This window comes from Lycorma delicatula, chromosome 12, assembly GCF_047948215.1.
Source record: "Lycorma delicatula isolate Av1 chromosome 12, ASM4794821v1, whole genome shotgun sequence".
In the NCBI taxonomy this organism is placed as follows: Eukaryota; Metazoa; Arthropoda; class Insecta; order Hemiptera; family Fulgoridae; genus Lycorma; species Lycorma delicatula.
In genome coordinates, this window is record NC_134466.1 from 7,444,258 (window position 1) to 7,467,075 (window position 22,818).

Here is a 22,818-nt window from a genome sequence, read left to right on the forward strand (position 1 = left end):
TTGCAAGTTGTGCGCTGTTACATCCTATCTTAAAATACTTTCTACATCTCCATGTCCTTTAGTAGCTTGAAACGTTGTAAGGTACACGACCACCTTCATCTTTCATTTTCATCGGATTTTATTAACGCGGCTTTTTGTAACTCGTCTCTTTCCGGTCGGTCCCTTCATAGGGCAGTCCTTTTGAATTTCTTTACGATTCCCATAGCGCCGTTAACTAAGCCGTCAGAAGTCGATATATTACGATTAAACGACATATTTTGAACTTTCTGCCGATCGTACTTTACGCGACTCGCGGCACGCGTACTGACGCCTACCGGAATAATGTTCCCAGGGGAGAGTGTAATCGTATGTCGCCGCTTCTCGTGAGTTTACACGCCGGTCTTGATGCGAACAGAGTATTGTGTCGCACGAGTCTTTGTCGGTACTATTTTGAACCGGGGGTCGAGTTTGTATCTTTTACCGTTATCGGATTCTCGCCGATAAGGTGCTGCTGCAACACTTAGCGTCAATTTATAGAAGACAAATCATCTCTCTACGGAGAACCAGGGCGAATAGGAGCGGGATTTTTTCGCGCACTCGCTTCATCGCGGCGAAAGAGCGACAACCACTTGCGGTCGTAAGCCCCTGTCACAAGCGACGGAATCACCCTCTTAGTCCTGCTTGCGGTCTTTTAAGAACGAGTGCCGTAATTCGTGGCTGCGTGTTAGTTTACGAACTTCACGTATCCGATCCGGAAGCGGTGAATGACAGGAGAATATAGGTCTCCGGCTGCCCGTGGCTCGCTGCGGGTGGGCTTGCCAAAAGTATAGTAGGAGGAAGACACCGAGCTCTTAGATCGTGTCAGGTAGTCGGGCTAGGAAATCTCCGGCCGCGACTGAGTTCAACGAAGTAATCGGTAAGTCTAGGCGGAAGAAATTTCATTCCGTTTGAAAAATCGAGTTAACCTTGAAACAACGGTACAGGTCGATTACCGTGACGAGTAACTTTTGTTTAGGTAATTTTGTATTGTGCGTTCTTTACGAGAAAGGGCGATTAAGAAGAAACACCTACGTAGTTTATGTAGCGTATAGTAATATAGAACAAATTTATATTACATCTAGAAATTAATTTTGTTGAAGTCGGCGCCGATTCAAAAAGGCGTCTAAACAATTAAGTACTTGGACTAGCCGACCTCCGTGGCGCGAGTGGTAGCGTCTCGGCCTTTCGTTCGGAGGTTCCGGGTTCGAATGCCGGTCAGGCGTGGTATTTTCACACACGCTACTAGTCATTCATCCCATCCTCTGAAGCAATACCTAACGGTGGTCCCGGAGATGTAAAAAACAAAGTATTTTGACGAAATTATTTTTTTACTATTTACTGCACTTTGATGTCGGTTTCATTTTTTTAGTTTTTTTTTATTTATTCTCTTTAATTATATTGAACGATTCCCGCACTATTTACATAAATGAGAAAGCTCTTCTTAAAGTTACTCGTTATTAATTCTCCCGTTTCACTAGTCTTTAAATAGTTTTTTCCTAAAGGGGTTTTATAAGAATAATCAAAAATGAGTTTCATTAAAAACCCCTTAAGGGGTAGCTATATAAAATGAAAAGTATAATTAAGCTTAAAAATTCTTTTAATAAGAACAGGTACTTAAGTTAATTTATTTTATATGTAGCTTGCACACCGTCTTTGTAAGTTTAATACGATGAAAAGGACGGATTTTTCATCAGTTCTTAATAGTAATAATTTCATCAAGGTGTGAGTGTAACTTATCTTTTAATTAACTTTTCTTTTTTTTGTTATTAATATAATCTTAACGTAGACGGGAGAATTTTAATTATTAACGTCCTGCATATTATTTTGACATCAAAATAAAACTGTTACTTTAATTGATTTTTATCATATTTTACGGTTGAATTCCCGACAACAGTTTTTTTAATTATTTTCACCGTTTATATTGATTCGTTTAGTATTTTTGCTTTAATTTTTATTATGATTCTTAATTAGTAAATGAAGTTGTAATAAAATTCTTAATTTATTGTTTGTTTCGTTTATTAAATTTTTAATCTTATTTCGGTTTGGTGTAATTAAATAAAATATTTGTTATTTTTATCGAATACCGGCGCCATCACTTTTTCCCTGACTTTTTTACCAACGAAATTCTTTATTCGTTGTTAATTTACGAACTACTGCGTTATTTCAATTTAAAGATCACGGAAAATATTACTTACCGGCTGCTACATGATAACTTCCGGCGGCCAGTTGTCGTTATCGCAACCCACCGGGTTTGTCTAGCGGTAAACTCATCACCGCAAATCAATCGAAGTCGAGAATTCTAAGGTTCAAATCCTAGTGAACGAAGTTACTTTTATACGGATTTAAATACTAGACGGTCGATACCGGTGTTCTTTGACGGTCGGGTTTCGATTAACCACACATCTCTGGAACGGTCGACCTGAGATTGTACAAGACTAGACTTCGTTTACATTCATACATATCATTCTCATTCATCCTCTGAAGTAATATCTTACGGCGGATCCGGAAGATAAACGGAAAAAATGGTGTCCTTATAGCATTGAGTATTTTCTGAAACGGGTTCTCGAAAATGAATTTTCTCTACGTTTTCAGGTATCAGAAGTAGAAAAATATCGTTCACTTAAATGTATATTTCCTTATATTTATAATTCACTTAAATAGGGATATATTATATATATATAAAAAACCCGCCGGGTAAGTGTAGCGTTTAAACTCGTCATCGCAAAATCTATTCGTTTTCGAAGTCGAGAGTTCTAAGGTTTGAGTCCTTGTAAAGGCAGTTAGTTGCTCTTATAAGGATTTTAATGCTAGACTATGGATACCGGTGTTCTTTCGTCGTTGGGTTTCAATTAACCGCACGTCTCAGGAGGGATCGATCTGAGTGTTCAAGACTATACATTTACCGGTACAGTTACACGCCGGTCTGCCCGCAGATGCCTTGGCATCTCTGCAGATTACTGTTAATATTATTGTGCTGTTTCTCTGTAATCTGGTATATATTAATAAGTAAATGTATATGTATATACAGAGAAATATACACAGAGATAGAAGACGATTGCTAAAATTTACAGGAACCAAACGGCAACAGTAATAATCGAAGAACATAAGAAAGAAGCCGTAATAAGAAAGGGACTCCGACAAGGATGTTCCCAATCCCCGTTACTTTTTAATCTTTATGTAGAACTAGCAGTTAACGATGTTAAAGAACAATTGAGATCCGGAGTAACAGTACAAGGTGAAAAGATAAAGATGCTACGATTTGCAGATGATATAGTAATTCTAGCCGAGAGTAAAAAGGATTTAGAAGAATCAATGAACGGCACGGATAAAGTCCTACGCAAGAAAATAAACAAGAACAAAACGAAAGTAATGAAATGCAGTAGAAGAATTAATGTAGAGGACCGCTGAATCTGAAAATGGAGGAGAAAAGATTATGGAGGTAGAAGAATTTTGTTATTTGGAAGTAGAATTACTAAAGACGGACGAAGCAGGAGCGATATAAGATGATATAAAATGACAAGTGAAGAGGTGTTGCGGCAAATAGATGAAGAAAGAAGCGTTTGGAAAAATATAACTAATAGAAGAGACAGACTTATAGGCTAGATATTAAGGCATCCTGGAATAGTCGCTTTAATGTTGGATGGACTGGTAGAAGGGAAAAATTGTGTAGGCAGGCAACGTTTCGAATATGTAAAACAAATTGTTAGGGATGTAGGTTGCAGGGGGTATACCGAAATGAAACGACTAGCATTAGATAGGGAATCTTGAGAGCTGCATCAAACCAGTCAAATGACTGAACAAAAAAAAAATGAAATAAACTTTTATGTACTTTTAATTTTAAGATTTAATAGGCGTACAAGGAAATCATGTGGTATTCACATCAAATTTTACATTTATTATACGATTTCAAATCATCTGCACCAGAAAATATACTTTTAATTTTTAGTTAAGCGAGGTTATATTAAAATATCACACTCGGTTGTAATCGAGCAATTGGTTTTTTAGCTCGGTTCAGTATTTCCAGTATCGTTCAGCGATGTACAAATAGAAGAACAATTTTGATAAATACGTCAAAAATTAAAAAATTCGACAGGAAAATTTAACTTTGAGAGAGAAGGAAATTAGCAGATTAGATTACTTCAGTTAAAAATCTCGTAATCAAAATACTCTTAACCGTTAACGTCGGTTAATATTTATTTACTGGTGGTTTAATTTACGGTGCTGCTTCATCCCCGCCGTGTTTGTAACATTTAAGTTATAAATTAAAAATATATAATGTATCGCTAAATATTCATACTGAAAACTTTGCATCGTGTTAAAGCAAGCGACAGCGAACTAAAAACGTTTTGAAAAAACAGACTTTTCTTTTTATTTAAAACCGAAGTTATATTATTTATTTTACTAATTTGACAGTGGCGCTATCTTCAACAATAACCGAAAACGTTTTATTATAAAATTCGATTCGGTTTGTCGTTGCGGATGTTTATATTTTGTAAAATTGTTATCATCGCGGACCGTCAAGGACAAAAAAAGTAATAAAATGAATTAAATAATTGTAAACGGTCATTAAACTTGCTAGTTAGGCCGTTTAGATAATTCCAGTAGCTTTGTAGGATTAACGAGATACGCCTAGAAGATAAAATAAGTTCGTTCTACTAATTTCATTAAAAACTCATACAAATAGGAAAAAATGACGAATTTAAGTAACGGGTATATATTAAAATATAAGTCGTCGATTTTATATGTAATTAAAAGACATATTCAAAACAGAAATATCGATTGCGTTGTTTTATTCGTAATTTATTAACCTCAAATTATTTACTACCGTAAAAAGGAATGAAAAATTAGATATTTTTTTCATAATTTCAGCCTTTTAAATAAATTTTATATAAACTACTAACAAATTTACCGACAAATATTTCGGGTTCCTTAAACGTATATATTTATAAAATCGATGCGACACGTTGATCTCGTTGTAGATTTGCAGTCGTTCTCCATTATTTGTCCGGCTTAGCCCTAATACTGAAGATATTCTAAACAGCATTAATGGATATTCGCTGGATCTCTTCCGCACAGTGAAGTGGTAAAAGGGGGGTTATTGTATTAGCTAGAGTAAACCGCCCGGTTTCAATCAGTTTCAAACTGATTAACTGTTGATAGTCGCTTTGAAATACTCGGATTAATTTATAATTATAAATATTTTAAATTAATTTTATATTAAAATATATTTTTTTAAAGTAATATTGTGTTCTGTTTATGTTTTCTTAAATTTCATAGGCGTTTCACATGAAATCATCGATTTTCGTTTATATACAACAAAATTGTTTTACTTCCTTGTACTTTCGCACAACGAAGTAAATTGTAATCGCGAAAAATTTTGGTTTTAGATTTTAACGGAAATATCCATTGTGATCATCCCCGGATCCATTTTGATAGTTCGGCGTGACTTCTGTACGTATAACTCAAAAACGATTAGACGTAGAATGTTGAAATTTTGAATTTTGAACTTTCTCTTAACCGCAGTAATAAGCCCTCATCGAGAGCTTTTCTACGATATATCATAAGCGATACTTATTTTCATCGGTTCCAGAGTTATAGCCAAAATTATATTTTAATTAATGAAATATTTGGATCTTTCAAGGGGAAAGTACATCGGTTCGAATCTGACTTCATTTTCTTCTTTTTTTTTTTTTAATTTAAATATATTGATTTATTAGTAATCTCTTGTTAGACCATCAGAATATCTAGCGATAACGGGTCAACCGAGCATTTTTTGATGTGACATCGGTAGTTTCATCAAGAGAAATCGAAAAATATTTACAACTATTTAAGTCTTTTTTTTTTAATCGATGTACGTTTTTATTAAGATTTATTATTTTGTCTTTGATAGTATTTCTACTGAGCGGTAATTCGGAAATTCTTTTAATAATATCATCTGTATTTTTCTTATCGTGAAATAGAGCCGTAGCACATCTTGGAAATGTTTCTTTAATAAATTCTGCGTCGCTGAGGGCTTTTCCATGCTAAGCTATGGAGTGCGCGATACAGTAACTTTCTCGCGTTAAATTTGTAGAGCATCTTACAAATTTAACGGTGGAATTTTATTGACTTTTATAGAGGTGTAGCTGCCTAGAAATGTATTCCTTCCTTTCATCGATACTTATTTTCAAGAGCTGACAATGATTGGTTTCAAAATTTCTTTATGTTCCACGTTCTGCCGATTACCGTTTCATTACGTAGTATGCATAACGATCTGTTGTTTCTGTCGATAATCCCGTATGTCTTGAAAGGGAATAAATAAATAAATCATGGCGGTTTTTATAAAAGGTCGATAGGTTTCGTTACCTGTTAACCTTTTGCGGTGTTGTTGCACCGATTCCTGGTATAAAACAGTTCAAAGCAGTATGTATAACCGACAAATATACGATTCTGTAATCGATTATCCGACACGCAAATGTCTCGTCGAACGCTGTTGCGCTTTATATAATTTTCTTCTAACCCTTCCACTCCTATCTCCGACGAACATGGCGATCAAGTGCGTCCGTTTGCCGAATGCACGCGAAGCTTACTCGAGGCACATGTTGACAATAACGGCCGTTTCCGGAATCGAGCATTTTGTCGCCGGAGTAAAAATAAAATGCCACGAGTAGTGCGATTCTTAACCTTTTTATATTAATTTCGATATTGGAACGACGTATCTTGAACGTTTTCACCGTGTTCTTTGCTACGCAACACGTATTACTCGAGCGACGCCCAATTCTGGCCGTTGCGAGAGACAAATATTCGAATTATGCAAAAATTTTTTGTTTCTGTAGACGCGTGTCATAGGTTCCCCATCACGGCCCTAGAGACAGATAAACAAAATAAATAACAAAAGTAATAATCGCGGTGATAATGACATGACAATACGTATATAAATAAAAAATAGTAATTAAAATGTTTAACGACAGTTAAATTATAAAAACCAGAACGCAGTTTAGTTTACTAAAAACGTTATAACGACCGCTAGAACCTGATATTTCATTAACAAGACAACACTAGTAAGATCTGAAGTTCGTACAATACACTTTTTGCTAGTACTGTCTACCACTTAATGGATGAATGTAATACTATTTAACGATCTGCATACACCCGCTGTCTACAACGGTGTGCTTGTTACGTACTCTTGTTGTTCCCACACGCTTATTGATATTGCCGTCGTCGCAACCGCGTCGACGAAACTACTATAATGTCGCTTGTTATCATGACCGCGCCGAACACGGCCCTCGCAGAACCACCGACTCTCTTCCACGGTCCCTGTCAGTATTTATATCACACGGCCTGCAGAGCCAGTACCCTTCTCATCCCTTTAATTGTTGAACCGTAATAATTTTCATCGTCTACGCCCTTACGTTTTTCTATAAATTCTTATTCCAGGGTCCGGTAACCCTTCTGGTCGAACAACAGCTTTTGGAGGTATCGTTTTCTGTATTGCAAAAAAATAGATTGTTAAGCAGACCTGTTAATGTAAGAAAAGAGTCCCTTTTAGTTCTTTCTGGATTCTTCTTTTCATTATTATTTTCTGTTTCTTTCTAAATTGGAAGAAATCCGTTACCTTGGTCTGTTATAAAATATATATATATATATATAATGTGTGTGGGTGTATGGATGAAGGCCATAACATAGATTGTACTCCATCCGTTTCTGTTCTTTAATATTACTCTACAAAGCGATTATTAATTAGGGATTAAAACTTAATCAGTATAAAATTAAAAGAGAAGAGATGTAGATTTGACTAAAACAATCGCCAATATAAGCTCCGCCCTTAGTTTATCACAGATTTCATATAGTATAAATAAAATTACGGTTTACAGTATGCGGTGTACTTTTTTAAAAAGGTATTTAAGAGACGATACATTCTACTTAAATGATCCTGCTATGTTCATTACAGTATGAAATCATATGTGTTATAAATAAATAAAAAACTTTTCTGGACAGTATATAAAAATCACCTGAATCGAGTCGATTCGTTATGCCGTAAAGGACGATTCGATTTATTTTTAATTTATTACAGCCAATCCTTTTTACCGATTGGATGTCTTGTACTTATATACATACATGTAGATATTTTCAATGTTTTTTCATGTGTTCTAATTTTTTATTGCATTTTTGTATCTTTTTTTTGTTTCTGTTTTATTAAATTTCTTCTGTTAGGTCAGTAAAAGTGAGGAAACAAGAAGGAAAAAGAATTAATCGGCAACATATTTCCATAGAAAATTTAACGTATAGTTTTTTAATTTTATCTTATTGTGAAAGACAATGACTAAATATAACAGTGATAGTAGTAATAGTAATAATAATAATAATAATAATAACAATACAAATATGAGAGCTCAAGGAAAATTAATCGTTAAAAAAAAATTGAATAAGAATAAAAAAAATAAGAAGACTTCAGATAGAAGAAAATCAGGTATTTATTTTGAAGAAAAATAACATACGCTTATTAAAAAAACAATTTAATACCACCTGCAATATTTTTTATTAACGATTTATGTCAAGTGCGTTCGTTCCTAATAAAAGCGGTAGGTTAGTTAATTGCTTTTATTAAAATATTACATACAAAATGCGATGCGTAGATTTTTTATTAACTAATATTACTAATTACACTATAAATTTTTGTTTTATTAATCTTATTTATAAGGATAAAACTCCGTATTTGTATAAGCATATTTTTTGTAATAAATTTTACGATATGGGTACGCATGTATAACATATATTTTATTAACAGATTTGTTAATAATAAATAAATTATATTTTATTATATTATAATACGATTGTGTGCGTTCACGTAACCGTTAAGGTGGAACCGTGCGATCGTCGAGTTCTCCCCCGTCTGGTGTTACAGATGTCATGAACCGCTGACAGAAAACACACATTTTCCAGTATCTGCAGATAACAACTCGTGAAAATACGAATTTTGTACGAACGCGTCTTTAAACGCTTCCGCAGTGTCAAACGGACGCTACCAAGGAAGAAGCCGTACCGGCTAGATAGGCGTCACACATTGGGACTTACAGAATATGCAGTTCGCATGTCATCCCGATCTTGTAGGGGAAGACACCCTCCACGTGGCAGTTTTGGTCGCCACACCGTTCCCTCCGTACCTAGCCCTTATCGGCTTTTTACTAAAATGAAGAAAGTCCTTTCTGCACATCGTACATCAGTACTATGTTATAAGATAGCCCTTGGCGCGCGTAATGCAATCGTTCTATTGTTTTTTTTGTCGTTTCTTTTACCGTTTGATAATTCTTCTCCCGATGCGATCGATATAAAAATCTAATTTTAAACTTCTCAAGAATGTCGTCTAACTATTTCACCTTAAGTTTTTATTCCTGAGATTTTTCCCACCGCTTTTCCGAGAAATGTTTTTTTCATATTTTCAGTCCGTTTAATTTTCTTCCTTTTTGTTTCGCACTTTTAATAAAGTTAATCGAGTGTTATATTCTGGTTCGGTAACGTTGTGCGCGTGATAGAAATATTAATTAGAACCCGCAACTGAATAACGGTTGAAGACGGTATGTAGGAAGCTATTATTGTTTCAATATTACTGGTTCTCCCGAGCTTAAAACTATAAACCTGCTGCTTCGGAAGGCTTGTGCTAATTATATCTAGATTTGACTAGCCGGATTGTAGGTAGTGCGAGAAGCATTCAAATTTAAATTAAAAGAAACATTAAAAAAGTAAATTATGCAGTGTTATTTTTCAACACAGTCTTCCTTCTTTTCGATGCACAGGTACCGTCTTTCCGGTAGCTTCCTTATTTTTTCAGAAAAAAATTCCTGTGGCTGCTGACAGACCCGATTTCAAACAGCTTCGATGACTTCTTCATCGGAACAAAAGATTTTACCTGCTAGAGCTTCTTTCAAGCATCCAAACGCTTGGAAGTCGGAGAGGGTTTGAGGTCCAAAATGTAGGAGAACAGAATATTCCATTTTAATTCGTGGATTGTAGTGACTACAGGAGGGATTATCCTTTAAAAAAACAGGCAGGATGTTGACTTTTTCCACTTTTTCACATATACTAGACAATTTATAGCGCTCTGCTCTGTTAAAAAATCATTGTCAGTACGCCCTGCATATCCCAAAAGAATGAATTATAAATTTTCCCGCTAAGTTTTTTCAGTTTCGGATATGAAGGATGTCGCCGGTGCATCGATGTTTTTGTTTTCTGGTGTAAAATAGTGTACCTAAGTCTCATTATATAATCTCTTCATATTCTGTCAACAGTTGAGAATAATAGGCACGCGCATGTGTTTTTGTACGTTAGTATTCGCGGAATTCAATATACACATACTATTTCTGATATAACTATCCTCATTACCTACATCGATCTGAGCGTAGAAGTAATAGCTGACGTAATTCGAGGATCGCTTTGAATAAACGGGTTAATTCTATCGGTAATTCCTTCTGCTGTCAATGTTTATGGAAAGTGCATTTCATTCTCTATACGTTCACAACCGTTTTAAAATATTTACTCCCTTTATAGATGCTTTAGTTTATCGACATTCCTCACCAAATACTCTTTTAATTCCTTCAAAAATGTCTGATGGTTTCACATTTTCTTTAGTAATAAATTTTGTAGTAATAAGTTGTTTTAAAGTCGGATGCACATCTTTTTCACCCGCACTTATTACAGCATAAAACAGCCGGTTACTTAATACTTGTTTCTGTGCATCACACGATGCTGCCGACTTTAGCTTTTGTTTCTTTTATTTGGCGCCAAATTCGAACAATCCATATAATAAATTGCATTCCTTATAATATAATAATTAGATTAACGTTTGGAATGTTTCAGAAATATCATCCTGAAAATGCGACAAAGGAAAGCTTTCTAATGGCTGTAACGAAATTGAATAAACCGATTACCATACATTACTGAAGTTATTAAAAAAAAAGTATTAACGCATTCTGATGTAAAATTTTACAATGGAAACGAACTCAGAAATAAGTAAGCGATGAAGAAGCGATTGAAGATGAAATAAAATATACCCGTATACGATAAAATAAAGCTAAATAATAAAAAATAATTTTAATATACTGTAACAAGAAAATCAATAATAAGTTTACAATTACGATGGCATAATTCAGAGTGTAATACACTGGATTAATCAGCAGACCGTACACACAAGTATCAAGTTTCAACTCACTGTGACTCCGTGCGTAAGCACGTATGAAAAATACACCGTTACACAGTCAAAATAACCGTAAGATAAAAAAACGCATAGTCATCGCGATGCTCAAATTAGGTATAATATAACCTGAATGCGGCAAACAATATCGCTGACAATAGATAGCACAGATAAAGAAACGTCAATGTTCCACCTTGCAGCGTCATAACGAGCCAAACTTCTAACTTGTCTTGCTCAAATTTTTTCAGCATTAATTTGAGCATAACTCCAAAACGACTCGATCAATTTTTATCAAATTTTCATGTGCACAACTTCAGATGTACTACTAGAGCGTATCTAAATTTCAATGAAATTTACGTAGTAGATTTTTGAGCCGTAAAATTTTATAAGCAGGCCTATAAATAAATAAATATATAAGGAAACCGCAATTTAAGTGAATGTTATTTTGGTACTCCTCGTATATCAAAATGTAAAGAAAATTCATTTTCACCCTCTCACTCCATCGACACCGTGCAACCGAAAGTAATACCGTACTTATTATCGAAAAGCCTGTAAAAATGCAATTAATTATAAAACGCTAACTGTACTATTCAAAACTAGTTTAAACTTGTTTAGTTGTTTTATTTAGTAAGACGTGAGTTTTATTAGTCGTCTTGCTGCCGTTGTTATTGCATTACTTTTTTTTATTTTTGTATTTGGCTTTGAATTATTCTTTTTTAATCTGTTTATCGTCGTCTGTTTGTCTGTAATCTGTCGTCGTATTGTTTGCCGTTACCAAAGGGCTTTATTTAAAGAGCGACTTGTTTAACTGAACTTTATAATTTTAACAGAAGAATTAATTTATCATAGTTTTCAACCAGTCGGTACTATTTTTTATTAGTGCATTTCATACGTTGATAACTTTATTATTTAAATGTATTTTGATTGAAAATTTAAATATTTATATTATCTAATTTTAGTATCGGTCAATACTAAAACATCCAATATTTATTACATAAAGGAATTTAAATTTATATTTCTTATGAATGTTTACCTTGATTTTCGTTAATTATATGATTTTATGTTATTTCACCCGCTATCTTTTATAAATTACTTAATTTTTTTTTAATAAACCATTTATGTAGTGAATAACGGTTGAATATTTGTTAATACAGGGTTATCATAAAAGAATGGTGCGGTTTTGAACACGGTTTAAATTAAAACAGAATTACTTACAGTTTATGTTTTTTATTTTTCAAATTTGTCGTCACAAACATTTTTTTACATAATTAATAAATTTCAATACGTACGCCCTTAGTCGCTCGACAAATGTCCAAATGATACTCGACTTCTCTCCAAACATCAGTTAACATTTCTTAGTTAACGGTCGTCATCGCTTCATTAATCCTGTTTTTAAGCGGTTTAGGTCGCGAATTTTTTGCGTATAAACAACGTTTTTGATGTACCCCCGCAAGAAAAAATAGCAAGGTGTCAGGTCTGGACTCCTTGGAGGCCAAAGTACGGGTCCTTGCCGGCCTATCCATCGATCTCCAAATTTTTCGTTCAAAGCGTCCGTGACCGACGCGTTGAAGCGCGGGGGAGCACCGTCTTGTTGGAAATGAAGTCGATGAATCTTTTCGAGTTCATCCGGCTGAGGAAAGCAATAACCGGTTAACATGTCATACGCGACTCCATTAATTGTTTTTTCAGCGAAGAAGAAAAGCCCTATTACACGATTTTTCATCGCACCACACCAAACATTAACTTTAGGCGAATCGCGTTGTTTCTCGATAATTGCGTGTGGGTTTTCAGAGCCCCGTATTCGTGAATCGTGTCTGTTAACGCATCCATTCGCGTGGAATGTAGCTTCGTCTGTAAAAATTATATCGTCTAAAAACGATTCGCTTTCACTTATTCTGTCCGACATTTCAACAGCGAAATCGTAACGTTTTACACCACCATCGGGTTTCAATTCCTGCATTATCTGGATCTTATAAGCGTGTAATTTTAGTTTTTATGTAAAACTTTGTGAACTGTCGATTTTGGAATACCTCATTCGACGCTTCGACGGGGGATGGACTTCCCAAGACTTCTAATCGCCGATCGTTAATTAGTTCAACCGTTTCGTCCGGTACGCTTGGTCTGCCGGTTGATTTCTGTTTCTTAACCGATCCGGTTTCTTCGAATCGTTTGAACCGACGCGTTATGTTATTTTTGTGCGGCGGATCTCTTCCGAATTCACGTCGAAACGCACGTTGAACTAAAATTACGGATTTTAATTCGGCCATCAATAAAACACACTTTGCTTTGTCTTTATCCGAGAACATAGTAACTCGCTAAACTCACCGCAACAACAATACAAGAACTGACGTTGCGGTTACAACTGCTGATAAACAAACTTTTGGGTCTGAGGCTTTCAGGGATACCGATATAACATCTAGAAATTTCCCTACAATCTTCCTATGAATTACTGAAACCGTACCATTCTTTTATTTTAACTCTGTATATTATTAATAACGTTAATAATAATAGCTTATATTATGACACCCCTGTTCTGTACATTCGTAATTATTGTATTCTCTTTTTGAACAGAGACAGTGTTACAGTTTCAATAATAATTTGGCACTTCCGAACAAAATCATTTAATAACAATTAGTTGATTTAATTATCTTTAAACAGCAGCTGATCTGTCTTAAAATAATATACATGTATTGAACCCTAACAATTACATTATGCTAGTAACATGAGAGTGAAATTCAATTTATTTTATTTGTTTTAAATTTAATTATCCCTTTACGTGTATAAACTGTATCGTATAACATTATGAGACAATCATAATACTGATCGGCGATGATAATAACTTAATTCAAGTGAATTAAGTAGAAAAGCGCTTGAATGTGGTTATGAAGACGTGCATTGTAGTAATTTTTTTTAATGTTGCAAAATACTGTTACATACAATATCGGAGAAGTCTGCTCGTATTAAAAGTGAGCAAAAACAGTTAGAAATAAATTATGGAAAAAAGAAGGTGAAAACGTGCATTTTTTTCGGAAATATCTAGAAAAATATTGGATTTAACTGTTTACTTCCCACAAAATTTGTTGATGATATGACCTACAAGATAGCATCGGTTTAAATTTTAAAAAATCAATTATAGATACCGGTTATGAGGGAAATCATTAAAAGTAAATGAAAATTTATGTTGATTTTAGGTGTCTATAATTTACCTTCTATAGCAATTAAAACAATTTGTTTCATATACTTCATTTGAATACAAATAGCCGTACTAAACAAATATATGTAACAAAGCGAAAATTTTAATAGTCTAATTTTTATGAATATATATTTTTTACTGATAAGCTTAAAAATTAATTAAATTGATACGAATTATTTGTAAAGAAAAAATAACTTTATCACTAAAACTGTTTTTATAATCGTTCTGAACAAGTTCCACGTAATCGGTATAAGGAAACATCATTTTATATAATCGTTTTATAATTATTAAAAAGACATAGGAACAGCAAATATTTGTATTTATAAAGCGTTATGATGTACGTTGTTAAGTTTGTTAAATCGTAATTCCTCTTGTTGAAAATGATATAATTTTATTTTTATGTCCACACATTTCTTTAGAAGAAAATCTTATTTAAAATATAAGAAAAATTGATATACCGGTATTCTATAGATGAAAATATAATTTGTAAGTGTATATTATAGAAATTTTTAATAATTTATTCTATCGTGTACGTACATAAAAGTGTAATCGTACGATGTATTTACGTTGAATTTTTAAAAGAGGAAAATTTTGTATCGTTATTATTAAATTTTCACATCTGATTTCATTCTAATGAGCTTTGAGATGTATTTTGTTACACACTCGCTGCGCCTAGTTACTGAGATGTGAATTTTTATATTTTTCTAATAATGTAATAAAATTTATTTCGCATTTAATTTTTTTAGACCGCTTGTATAATCAAAATTAGTCGCACAAGTTACAGTAAATTTTGAAAAGAAGTTTAAAAACATGTAACATACGATTACTTATTTTACAAGGTGTTATTACAATTAAAGTAAAGTTATTTAATTATACGATTATTTGCATATTTAATTTTTCCAGACGTATTAAAATTTAACTTTAATGTTTTTAAAGAAACGTCGGTATTATATTCGATTCATTACAAATGTAAAATATGAGAAATCAGCTTATCTTGAAAAAAATAAATTAGCGAATGCGTTGCTAAAGTTTCGTGATAAATGAATTCAGATATGATCTGTCATTTCCCTCCCTCTATCTCCCACCTCTTTGAGATCCTAATTCCAAGCTTTTATACAATAGTACTCTCACGCGTGAGAAATCGCTGTACCAAATTTGAAGAATTTCAGTACAGCGAAAAGAAGAAGTTCGGTCCAGCCGACCCAAGTTATTAATAAAAATCTCTCGTTAATAAAAATTCTCTTCTCTTCTTTTTTTAATTTCTCAGTACTTCACGACTCCCTGAATCCAAAATACCAAACGGTGGAAGAATGATATTTCGTATGATAAACTACTTTTCTCCTTCTTACAGTACGGAATGTACTATAATTGTCAGTAAATTAAACCGGCAGTATTGAGGTCGGAAAATAATTTTTTTCGTATTCTCTTGGCTTTACACGGTTCCCGCAGCCAGGAAAAGTCAAGAAATATAAACTCGGTCGGGAAAATTGCAAAAACTTTCAGAGGTGGCTTTTTCGTTAACAAATCTCTTCTAGTGGAGAATTTGCTTAAAAAGATGATAATTTATCGACGAAAAGTTTTTATGCGATCGTAGATACCGGGGGCAAGGAGAATATTTTCATTTCCGAAAAAATGTTCGCTGGAGTGAGAAGCTCTAGAAGGTGTTTTATAAAAAAAAAAAACAGAAAATTCTCAAACAGAACAGAATAGAGCCCTGAAAAGGAAAATGCAAGCAGAAGTTAAAAAACTGTAGGAAGAAAGGAAAAAGTTGAGAGCTACAATCTTGGCAGAAGAAGAACAGATAGCCGCCAAAGTTAAACTTTTAGAAAACAGCAAACCGTTAGGAATCTAAAGATATTGAAGAAAAGTCGCCCTGTGTTTTATATGTACATAATACGTATCTAATGACATCTCATATTAATTTTTCGGTATATATTAGATAATAGCGATAAAATATTTTTCAAGTAAATGTTAATAATGTTTGTTTTCTTTACAAAATAAGGTGTTCCGTTCTAGTTTCCTTGTCTGCATTACTTTTAGCCGCAGTGATTTTCGTATTTCTCCGAGTTGTGATCGTACATTTATTCTGTATTAAATTGAAATCTGTGTTTCTTAGCATTTTTATGCAAATCAAATTATTAAATATCGTTTTTTGTTTACTTTGCAAGATTTTGCGAAAACTTTTTAAGCAAGCTTAGGTAGCCGATTATTTTCAAAAATCGCTAGTTACTTTCTTATTTCTTATCCGTGTTACTTTTAGTTCATTTTTATACAAGAAACTTATTAAATATTTTTGTTTTCTTTTGTACTTTGCGATGTAATTTACCGAAACAATTTATCACAAAAAATAGCGTAATTTGAAATAGATATTGTAAAAAAAAATCATTAAAGAATAAACTTTAAAAACGAATGTAATAATAAATTATAAAAAAAGGCACGAGTTCGGCAGGTATGGTGATGGTAAAGGCTGCAAAAAAATAAAATATGTATTTATTTTTCAGAATAAACGGCAGTAGCGTAGTAACGCGAGTCGCAAAACTTTTATTAAACCGGTCAGAAAAAGTCAAGCAAAACGAATCTTAAAATTCAGCGGGAACCCTGCTTTAGGATCGCATAACCGGTAACACGAATCAAATCTGTCAACGCTTGCATGAGAAAATTTTTAAAAAGAATATGATTACGGTAGTTTATTTATTTATAAGTTTTTTTGAATTTTGAAAATGAATATAAATAAAGGGCAAATTTGGTATAAAATGTACAATTTTGTTACCAAAAAAAAAAAAGAATATAACTCAGGCCGCTAAAAAATTTGTGGATGGGCCTGATGCAGTACCGGAGTACATGTGACGCAAAGTTGTTTTAAGCATTTTCAACCTGGAAATTTTGATGTCGGTGATGCAAATCATTCTGATCGGCCGATAACTAAAAATGTAGGTGAAAAAATTGAATAAAACCAACACAAGACGTTAGCGATCGTGACTTAATAACGAACTAAACATCGATCGCAAAAAAATTTTAAACCGTACAAAAATAAACTCGATGTTTGGATGCCGCATTATTTAAAATTGAAGGGATGGAATTTCCATCTGCAAATCGTTGCTAAAACGGAACAGAATCGACCATTTTTGAGACGGTTTATTATAACCCGTGAAAAATGGATCGCGTATTACAATGATTTTTGGAAGATATCGCGGTGAAAGCAAGGTGAAGCTCCGCAAACGGTGATAAAACCAGGATTTACTCCAAAAAAAATTGGTTCTGTGTGTGTGTTGAGATCGAAAGAAATTTTCACTTTATCGATTTTAACTTGTACCTGTCAACAACCGGAAAGATTACACCGAGCGATCAAGATAAAGCAACCGGAATTGTATCTTTTTCCGTATGCCGCATATTTCTGGTGATCATTCCAAAGTTTTGATGCGTCCGGTACATAACCTTGACTTTTCACCGCCAGAACACTATCTTAACAATATAAAGTCGGTTTCAAAAGAGGCCTGTGAAAATCACTTGTTGATTTTTGTCGAAACAAAGAAATTCTATAGCGATGGTATTATCAACTTTACCTGAAACGCGACAAAAGAGGTCGATCAAAACATCATATATTTGGTTTAATAAACTTCATTTGAATTATAAAAAACTTTGTTTTACTTTTGCAATAAAATATGAAGAAATGTTTTCTTTAACTCTATAATAAAAGGCTTTCGTGAAAATCTTAAAACAAAATTATATTTTTTTATCCTTTTCTTTAAGATCGGTATGTCGTGTAAAAAATATATTTTAAGCTAACCTGAAATACACTTATTCTTTTCTGTCCCGTTTCACTGCTATTTTTGTTCTGCTCCAGTTACATATAGTAATTTTAAATCGCTAATTTAGCTACAGCGATCTCAATTTTGTTTTTAAAATGAAGCGTTGTTATTCCCAGATTAGCGGTAATAGATTAGCCCCAGATTTATTCCCAGATCGGCCTGTAATTCACTGATTATTACACGTTTAACTTGAAAATAAAAATCTGACTGTGCAATCGCGTTCAACAATTTTACACTTTATCTGTTCGATAATGTATATAGGTAAACATTTTAGTCGACATTAGAAAACTAAAATCTGCGGGATATTCTAACCGTTACTCGATCCGTTAATTCACCGCAGAACCTTTTGCGGCTTATACATAGGAATATGGAAATGGAATTTTGTAGCGTACAAAAAGCGCCTTCTCTGATCGGAATTCAAACCCAGGACCGCGAATGAAAGGCCAAGATGCTACCGCTTCGCAAAGGAGATGAGGAATTTTACTTATCTTCACAACATAAATATTTTTTTATTCGGATATGATTTTTTTTTTATAAACTAAAAAAATGTAAATCATAATAAACAAAAAGAGGTTGTTAATTTGACCGGTCTGTTTTGCGATGTTACATGCTAATTTTGGATTATTTAAAGTTTTATAGGGTTTGTATGATCGTTCGGTTATGAACTTCTATCGTTCTTGTAAATTCATCGTTAATAAAATAGAATTACTTTTAAGATTTTGATCGGGGAGCTCATCCTACCAAATAGTTCTGTTAAAAAAACTGAAGTTAGAAAGATCGAGTGTGGCCTCAGACTAACAGCTACAGCTCTGTTATACGCACGGTTGTGTTTATCATTTAACGGATGATTTTTTTTTTGTGTGTGTTTTCCCATGTTATATAATTAATTGTGCTTTATTATTATATGATAATATGGGAAATAACATAATTATTCTTTTGCATGATCTTATTATATACGGTATAATTTTTTTTTTAACAACACTATCGCTATTCGTGAAATAAAATAATTTTTTCTATAATTTAAATTAAAAAATTGCTTTTTATGATGCGTTTACATTCAACACGCATCTGATTTTCTCGATAAAAAAAAGTATCGTTTATTTTACTAATTGACAGTTTTGCAAGGCCTTCGTAATAATTTATTATGTCTGCTTTTAATGTTTTGTTTGGGTGGTGTGCATGCGTGTATATATATATAATATAAAATTATATAATATAATTTTATATTATTTTTTTTATTATTATATTATTTTTATTTTTTTATTATATTATTTTATTTTTTATGGTGCATCAATGTATCGCTTTATTTATGTTTTCCATTCATTTTTTATTATTTTATTTTATCTGTATAATGGATTCTTAAAATATTTACGTCGTCTCATGCGACATTCTATATATTATATGCTGAATATTAAAATATATTTTTTTTTTATTTGGAGACATAGACGTTAAGAAAATTCCCTTTTTCCATTCGAGTTAATTAAAAAAATATTAGCGTACGAAGTATTCTAATCCTAATCTATAACTCTAGAATAAGATAAACGCTTAGACTTTGATTAAAATGTTCCAAATTACGTACTTTTGAATCTTCTTGATTTTTTTCCCTGCCTTCCAGGGCCGGACCCCCATTTAAGCGTAAACACAGCCCTGGGAGGTGCCATCGCCTCTAACCGCTGGGAAGGAACATAACGCTTTACTAAATATTTAGGGTTAAATTACGACCGGAAAACGATTTAAAAAATCGAATCGGGCTGTATCGGGGCGCAAAGCCGTCGGTTTAACGCGAACGTTACAGACCTTGGATATAGTTCCCCCGAGCTACAGACGGACCGATGGGAGAGCCACCGTCGTATTTTTTTTTTAACAAAACTGAAAGTCTCCGATGGAAAATTTTAGTTCTTTCGTTTGGCCGACTCTACAGATAAATCGGTCGATCTGTATGTCGGCGAGTCGCTTCGCATTGAAATCAAAGCGAGTCGATGACTGCGTATTAAATTTAATTTTAACGTAAAACAGACGCTTAACGCTACACGATATTTATTTCGACTGATATTCGATGTCGGTTTTGTTCAACGTCGGTCAGCGATACGAGATAATAAGCGGCGGTAAAGGTGCTCGCGCCGACGGCGTCGTTCACCGAGGGCGCCGTGCCGGCTTTGCGACGCTCTCGAAACGGTCTCGCTCGCTCGGCACCGGACATCGGCTTACCTGTGCGCGGCCCATTACCTGCCCTTTCCAACGATACGCGTAATTTATATTTCCCGCTGGCCTTTGCGCGGGCTGAGGCTCACATATTGAATTTTTATACTATTTTTACACGTTTACTTTAATCTTTTACGCCTAGCTATTATCCAAAATACACTTTCTATTACTTTAATCGGTCTATCTCGACAAACTATAAACACAAACACACGAATAACCGCGCTATCACGTCTGAGTCGTTAACCGCACCGAATTAAAATAAGCGAGAACGCCAGTTTTGGCCGATCTGTTCTATGTCCCCTCTCCACCGACCCGCTCGGCCGTGACGCAAACCCCGAGTCGTATCGCCGAGCTAACCGTACAAGTTATAAAACGATACCGCATTTTCGTCTCTGAGACTAACGGTTAGGAAGTTATTAAGGCAGGACGATATAGACCTTTTCGTTACGCTACAAATTTCTGTTCTGGTACCCGTATGTTTCGGCGTCAAAAAAGTTTACGACCGAGTAATATATTATTACCATCGGCATTGTTAATGGGCAATCGGTGAGCGACGTTGTACTAACATGTTATGTTATTTCAGTAGGAGTACGTTTTTCCTAATTTATCTTGTCGAGTAGATTATCTTTTCACTTCACAACCCCGTTTCCTTATTATCGGTCCTTGGAATGCAGCGCATCCTTCTGATCCTGCTAGGTTCTTTGCATTAAGGATTCTGAAAAATTAGTGAATCCTTTAATCACAATATCTTCCTCAAGATTCATTTTCACGTATTTCCGTTTCCTTCAGTTCATTCTTTTCCCCGAGTATCAAACATTCTGATACGTACAGCGCCTCCGGTTTGAGCACGGTAGTGTAGCGTCTTATTTTTGATCCGTATGATATTCTCTTTTTGTTGTAGATATTCTTTGTTATCCTGTATGCTCTTTCTAATTCCCTAGTTAATATAAATAGTAATATATATATATATTTTTTTTCAACTTTTTTTAAAAATAACTTTTTAATTAGCCAACATAAAAGAGTTGATTCGGATTATCTTACTAATGCCATGAACTTAAGCCGCTAAATAATAATAATACAAGTTGTGAAAGGAAGAATACAAGTTGTTAATTAAATATAAAAATTAAGTTTATTGTATCTTTTAAAACGTTAAAGTAAAAAAAAGTTATACGCTTTATACATTTAACGTATTATATCTTCAATTCTCTGTTGCATTTGTTCATATTCAGCGCAAATATGTTAAACAAATATTTATTAACCGAGCATTGTGCGGTATATATTTACATCTGCTTTACAGATGTAAAAATTATGAATTTATTTATTTCGTGACATAAACCGTTTGACTGTTCTAATGCGCTTAAATTATCGTGATTGTTTTAATGCGCATTCCTTTCTATTCTAATCTCAGCGTCAAACCTACATCCTTTATTCTCAGTTACTTGTTTCGTATATTCCGATCTTCATCTTCATATATAAATGACAGAAAGGATTCTCAGAAAATACTATGTTTTTTTGTCAACAGATGTTAATCGATCGATATAAAAATATGTAAATTGTTCAGACTGTTTCTAAATATTTTACTTATGTTAAATTACAGTTTTTTTTCCATTTTAATGCTTCCTTGATTTTATCTCGCATATTGTATTGTGTTATGAGGAGTTAAAAAGATATTTTATAAGAAGTTACAGTCAGAAAAAACTTCTTTTTTTTTTATTCGGTGCGTGAGATCTTCTTGATCATTTTTTTAATAATAGATTGGTGTAAAAAAATTATATGCTTATTTTCGGAGGTAAATTTGCGGGTTCATCTTTTCATCCCTGTATTTTTTCTTCCTTTTAATCAGCAAACTTCATCATTTATGAATTAAAATCAGTTGCTGCATTAACACTGCTTATGAGATTTTATGGAGATTACTTAAGATCTTTTTAAAAAAACCAGACTACAGGCCGAGTTGTTTATAAGGTAAAGTCAAGCTTTACATTTCACTTGGATGATTCCAAGTTCAAATCCATTAGGCAAGACATTTTCATGTGCTTCAAACTGTTCCATCCCAAATTCTTCTAATGCGCAAAATGCAAGTTTATGTTAATAATTAAATCGTACTTAGTTCAATTATATAATTATACTTAGCTCAAGTATAAAATATGTATAATTTTTCACAAATAGATAAATACCGTGAGTAATCTTACATAATTTTTTTTTCTTCAATATTTACACAGTTTACTGTGTATAGCTTGCAAAAAATCAATTTCCACTGGCATCCGCATCATTTTGTCGCATTTTATCTTCTACGGTTTGTAGTATCTTCTCCTTCTGACGGTTAAGGTAATGAATGTTCTCAATGTAAACCGTGTTTTCATGTATCCTTAGATCAAATAAATAATCAAAAGATGCGGTGTCTGGTCTTGGCGTTGATTATTTGATCGTTT

The 22,818-nt window shown here is 33.5% G+C and overlaps 1 protein-coding gene across 2 annotated transcripts in view; it reads left to right on the forward strand.

Moving 5' to 3' along the window:
• Window positions 1-22,818, forward strand: part of LOC142332734 (uncharacterized) — a 146,018-nt gene that overhangs the window by 103,462 nt on the left and 19,738 nt on the right. For both annotated transcript variants that reach the window (XM_075379338.1, XM_075379339.1), the window contains exon 3: window positions 8,212-8,467. In XM_075379338.1, the coding sequence (XP_075235453.1) occupies window positions 8,317-8,467 (151 nt within the window). In that variant the 5' untranslated portion in view covers window positions 8,212-8,316. The remainder of the gene's footprint in view (window positions 1-8,211; window positions 8,468-22,818) is intronic.